The sequence below is a fragment of the Carassius carassius genome, chromosome 37 (genome assembly GCF_963082965.1).
Source record: "Carassius carassius chromosome 37, fCarCar2.1, whole genome shotgun sequence".
Lineage (NCBI taxonomy): Eukaryota > Metazoa > Chordata > Actinopteri > Cypriniformes > Cyprinidae > Carassius > Carassius carassius.
The window spans coordinates 18,924,999-18,931,178 of NC_081791.1; the positions used below are offsets into that span (position 1 = coordinate 18,924,999).

The 6,180-nt window shown below is 38.6% G+C and overlaps 1 protein-coding gene across 4 annotated transcripts in view; it reads right to left on the reverse strand.

The window, feature by feature from the left end:
- The window catches only part of LOC132118276 (zinc finger protein Eos-like), a 14,593-nt gene extending 9,348 nt beyond the window's left edge, over positions 1–5,245 (reverse strand). Inside the window, exons 1-5 of one of the 4 annotated variants that reach the window (XM_059527997.1) lie at positions 5,097–5,245; positions 2,962–3,016; positions 2,548–2,652; positions 2,082–2,387; positions 1,786–1,953 (exon numbers count right to left, since the gene is read on the reverse strand). In XM_059527997.1, the coding sequence (XP_059383980.1) occupies positions 1,786–1,953; positions 2,082–2,387; positions 2,548–2,652; positions 2,962–3,004 (622 nt within the window). In that variant the 5' untranslated portion in view covers positions 3,005–3,016; positions 5,097–5,245. Of the gene's footprint in view, positions 1–1,785; positions 1,969–2,081; positions 2,388–2,547; positions 2,653–2,961; positions 3,017–4,651; positions 4,804–4,840; positions 4,968–5,096 lie in introns of those variants that run through there. The other 3 variants (XM_059527993.1, XM_059527995.1, XM_059527996.1) reach the window with 3 other exon arrangements.
- Between the last annotated feature and the right edge of the window lie 935 nt (positions 5,246–6,180).

Below are 6,180 nucleotides of genomic sequence, written 5' to 3' on the forward strand. Positions count from 1 at the left end.
TATTCACACTTATTAGTCTGCTCGCACAAGTTCCAGGCAGCAAAATAATCACCACTTGCATTAAAGGAGAAATAGGTTCAAATGACCTTGACTACAGTCGTGGCCAAAAGTTTTGAGAATTACATAAATATTAGTTTTCAAAAAGTTTGCTGCTAAACTGCTTTTAGATCTTTGTTTCAGTTGTTTCTGTGATGTACTGAAATATAATTACAAGCACTTCATACGTTTCAAAGGCTTTTATCAACAATTACATGGCATTTATGCAAAGAGTCAGTATTTGCAGTGTTGGCCCTTCTTTTTCAGGACCTCTGCAATTCGACTGGGCATGCTCTCAATCAACTTCTGGGCCAAATCCTGACTGATAGCAACCCATTCTTTCATAATCACTTTTAATTCTGAGTTTGTCAGAATTAGTGGGTTTTTGTTTGTCCAGCCGCCTCTTGAGGATTGACCACAAGTTCTCAATGGGATTAAGATCTGGGGAGTTTCCAGGCCATGGACCCAAAATTTCAACATTCTGGTCCCGAGCCACTTAGTTATCACTTTTGCCTTATGGCACGGTGCTCCATCGTGCTGGAAAATGCATTGTTCTTCACCAAACTGTTGTTGGATTGTTAGAAGAAGTTACTGTTGGAGGGTGTTTTGGTACCATTCTTTATTCATGGCTGTGTTTTTGGGCAGAATTGTGAGTGAGCCCACTCCCTTGGATGAGAAGCAACCCCACACATGAATGGTGTCAGGATGCTTTACTGTTGGCATGACACAGGACTGATGGTAGCGCTCACCTTTTCTTCTCCGGACAAGCCTTTTTCCAGATGCCCCAAACAATCGGAAAGGGGCTTCATCGGAGAATATGACTTTGCCCCAGTCCTCAGCAGTCCATTCACTATACTTTCTGCAGAAGATCAATCTGTCCCTGATGTTTTTTTTGGAGAGAAGTGGCTTCTTTGCTGCCCTTCTTGACACCAGGCCATCTTCCAAAAGTCTTGGCCTCACTGTGCGTGCAGATGCGCTCACACCTGCCTGCTGCCATTCCTGAGCAAGCTCTGCACTGGTGGCACTCCGATCCTGCAGCTGAATCCTCTTTAGGAGACGATCCTGGCGCTTGCTGGACTTTCTTGGACGCCCTGAAGCCTTCTTTACAAGAATTGAACCTCTTTCCTTGAAGTTCTTGATGATCCTATAAATTGTTGATTTAGGTGCAATCTTAGTAGCCACAATATCCTTGCCTGTGAAGCCATTTTTATGCAACGCAATGATGGCTGCACGCGTTTCTTTGCAGGTCACCATGGTTAACAATGGAAGAACAATGATTTCAAGCATCACCCTCCTTTTAACATGTCAAGTCTGCCATTCTAACCCAATCAGCCAGACATAATGATCTCCAGCCTTGTGCTCGTCAACATTCTCACCAGAGTTAACAAGACGATTACTGAAATGATCTCAGCACGTCCTTTAATGACAGCAATGAAATGCAGTGGAAAGGTTTTTTTTGGGATTAAGTTCATTTTCATGGCAAAGAAGGACTATGCAATTGATCTGATCACTCTTCATTACATTCTGGAGTAAATGCAAATTGCTATTATAAAAATTAAGCAGCAACTTTTCCAATTTCCAATATTTATGTAATTCTCAAAACTTTTGGCCACGACTTTACATTAATTTCTGCTCTGTGGCAAATCAAAAGGCTTTTTCCATCCCACACACTTTTCCAGCCACAAAGTTCTCTCTCCTACCTTCTCTTTATTTCTCGCAAATGGCCTCTCTCAAACCACAAAGGCTCACCGGAGTGGGTGCGGAGGTGTCCTGTCAGGGCGTCACGGCGGCGACAGGCGTAGTTACAAAAGGGGCATTTGAAGGGCTTCTCGCCGGAATGGAGCTTGATGTGACGCAGCAAGTTGCCCTTCTGAGTGAAGGAGGCCCCACACTGGTTACATTGGAATGGCCGCTCACCTACCGAGACCAACACTACCAGTTTTCCCACCGGCCCAAAAAAACAGCAGCACATATTTTCAAGCTAACATTTTTAAATACGTTCGATCTTTTTTTTTTTTGGCAATAGTTAGTCAAGAAATGCTTACCTGTATGGCTGCGCTTGTGCACCATTAGAACATTGGGACCAATACAGATCATCCCACATATATCACATTTAAGTTTCCCATTGGGCAGCCGAATGGGACCAGGGGATGCGGACTCAGAGCTGGCCATCTCCCCGCAGCCGCTCCCAGCCTGCCCTTGTGTGCCTCCGACCATCTCCATACCACCATCTTCTGCCAACTCGCCCTTTTCATCTTTCCATCCTTCATCCTTCTCGCCGACTCTCCTTTCCGCCAGCGGAGCACCAGCTGCCTCCTCGTCACTATACAGCTCCACCTTGATGGAGTTAGCTAGGAATGGAGATAAAGTTGTACATTTATTCACTTGGCAGATGCTTTTAACCAAAGTAGAAATCATCGACTATCAGCGTGGCAGTGATTTATGGCAAATGCAGGAATTTTTCTAGAAAAGTAAGATGTAAAAGTGAGTTTAGTGGCCAGAAATACTGACCACTGAGTGAACGGCTGGGTGAGGACTGTTGACTGTTTGGCGTGCTCACGGTGGGTCCTCTCAGCCCTGCAAAAAACTCCCGCTCTGTTGAAGAATCTCCACTACCTGAAAACATTAACATGTACAGTGGGGTTCAAAATACTTGTATTTTTATATTTAATGCAGATTTTTCCACTATAAATTATATCAGCATGACAATTTGAGTGAAAAGGTTTATATATATATATATATATATTATATATATGTCTTTTAATCAAAAATGTTTTAAAGTTTTAATTAAAAAAAAAAATTAATATAAAATAAAATAAAAATCACAGATTTTAATGTGAACAAGGACATTTGAAACCCACTTTTTTAGATACATGCATGTCTATGTTAAAAACAAAAGAATAAGTTTGGAAAAAGGCACCTTACCTGACATGTACGAACGGCCATTGCAATCGTCAGCATTCATCATCACACCAGCTGCCTGTACCGAGAAATCATACAAAAAAAATTCTTTATAAGGCACAAAACCTACACAGCTTGCAAAAAAGAACTTTGAACATAAAATAGCAAAGCAAGTTTTTAAGAAACATAAGTGCATGCACTGGCACATTTTACAATAATAAAGTGCACACAAAGAACAGTAAAATCTATTAATTTGGCTCCTCTGATTTCAACTGAAAAATAAACTGGTTCACTTGCAGTTTGTTATTTCTTCTTTTCCTGTGTGGTTGCACGGTTCGAGTAGCTGAATAATTTATATGCACACTCTGCTAAAGATCTCATTTCTAGCTGAATTGAGTGTCCATTCTATAGAATTCTAGTCTTAAATGGAGAGAGTAAAATTCAAGATGCTGCCCTCCCTGTAGACTGTGACCTATCAGAACACCGGCTGACATCTAAAGCAATGCTGATGCTAAGCCAAATGCAGGGGTTGTTATGATTTGCTCTTACTCAGAAATTTCCACATATTGTCTGTTGCTTTGGTACTGGAAACAAATACATCACTTTAGCAAAACAATATACATGTTTATGTTTATAAAAATAACTATTTGACACATCTGCTGTCAAATGAGAGGCATATTTAAAGAACGCCTTCAAAGCCTTTAAGCACTGGCATGTAAATAGTTATTTCTGGATGTCTAGAAATCAAATATAACCCCAAAATATTTCATTATGTCTAAAATTTAGACCCTCACTGTCTCACACATACTGTTGTTTATGACAGGAAATAATAGGGCTAATGACCTCCCCTTTGATGTAATATTTTAAACTAAATATGAAAACATAAATCACCATGGCACTTTCCCAAACATTGCTACTGCATGGCATAAGAGGGAATGAATAGATTTGTTGAAATGGACATGCAAAATAGTCTCATTTTGTCTGCTCCACTCATAAATTAACAGAGAATTTTTAAATATACATACATTTCTAACTAAAATTAGAAATATAGATACACCATACATTTACTAATATCAAAATAGTGGACAGAGTGTTTTAACACAGGCAATGAAATGCTATAAGTGACTGAAAAAACATGGAAAGTGACACCGAGTTCTCGACCTTTTTTTTTTTTACATAAATTATGTATGAACAAATATTTAATTTTTTTCCCATTATAATACACTTTGGTACCAGATACAAACTCCTTCAGAAGGATTTTAGATTTCTGGTATCACAATTTAATTATTTATTAATTTTTTCATGTTTAATTTGGATCAAAACACATTCAGATATCAAAGAGCAGGTGTAGGCTTTAGACGGTTGCTATAATACAGTTAGAGAATAAACAACATATTGTTTTCTTTTTCATTCTTTAAAACCTAGAATAAACATGGACTCTTAAATACTATTATCTTATATTATCTATATGGTGCAATACTTATAATAATATCTTTCCTAAACATATACATTAGCATATGATATGAACAAACGGGCCTTCAGAAACCTAAGACCTCTTTGTGTCGTAAAGGACAGAAAACATACACAGCTGCAACAGGCAGATCTCGTGAATTCACAGCGCTGTCAATGAGTCAAATTACTGCAATAATCCAAACAGCCCCTTTCTGTCAGCAATCACACCATAAATAATGCCTGGCGACGAGAACGTGATTACCGTGCTCGAGCACTCGCATGTTTAGTAACTTTTCCTGCACCGTCGTGCTGCAGAGGAGGACTGACAGACAGCACGCAGAATCATGTCAATCCTGTCCGTCTAGAGCAGCACTAGCTAGCAACCGCTGCTAACCAGCTAACGAGACGTGACAGCTCACAATAAGGCAAAGACAGCGCTGAACTAACTCACAAACGAAAGAACTAGCCTTGCTGACAACGCAATCCAATCGGCAGCCTCCGGTCGTGTAATACAGTCGATCTTTAGACGTGACAAACTAAAGCGGAATTATGTTTCCTGATAGCCCGCTGGCGTTGCTATGGCACCCAGCACCCGACAGATGCGCCTAGCCGTGTAAACCCTCCCAATCCGAGCATAGTTACCTGACCTAATGTCACTTTCCTTGAATAACCGCTATCGAGTTTGCACGTTGAGTATTTTTTCTTACCTGACGATCGACTGTGATTGCAATATTTATACAGCAGAAGCGCCGTTTGTTTTCTCTGGCGAAGGCAGCATCTCCGGGATCTTTTACCTGAAACCCCAAACAACTTCCGGGCCCATGACGGGATACAGGCCCGAGTAACCTATAACCGAAAACCCGTGATTGGGAAGGATTATCGAATGCATCGATCCTCACGATACTGGTTAGGAAATACAAAACTACGCTGAAGCAATAAACGCCGTATAGTATTATATCACTATTGTTTAATTTCGATGGTAGTGTTAGTAAAAGTGGCTTTTTGTTGAACGAGTGTTAATTAGAACAAATGACACAATGGTATTCTAAATTCTAAAACAATTATATTAATGTGCTTATTTTATCAAATTTAGTATTTTTATAGCACTGTCAATAAAAGTCACATTCAAAACAGACGTGTTTACTAAGATTTATCTTAAATGTACCTTTTTTTCTTCATTTAAGCTATGTTGGAATTTTGCTGAATCTATAATTAGAACAAATGACAGAGTATATTCTAAATACTTAAACCATTAATAATTATCTTCATGTGCATAGTGTTGTTATTATTTTGATGACAAGAGATATTCAAAAAAATGTTTCTTAAGGTTTATGTTAAATAATGGGCTACTTCGTTTAAGCAACCCTTCAACACCTCCCTGTGTCAAACAGGTAAAATTGGTCTGTTTGGGGTTTGAATTTCTTTAAACGTGTAATTAGAACAAACCACACAGTAATTATATTCTAAATTCTAAAACCATTTACAATTGTGACCCTGGACCACAAAACCAGTCATATGGGTGTTTTTTTTTTTTTTTTGACAATATTTGATATGACAATATTTGGCCGAGATAAACTATTTGAAAATGGAATCTGAGGGTGCAAAAAAAAAACAACTAAATATTGATTTAGATATTGTTCTTAGCAATGCATATTACTAGCCAAAAAATACGTTTTTATATATTTACGATAGGAAATTTACAAAATATCTCCATGAAACATGATCTTTACTTAATATCCTAATGATTTTCGGCAAAAAGAAAAATAGATAATTTTGATCCATACATTGTTT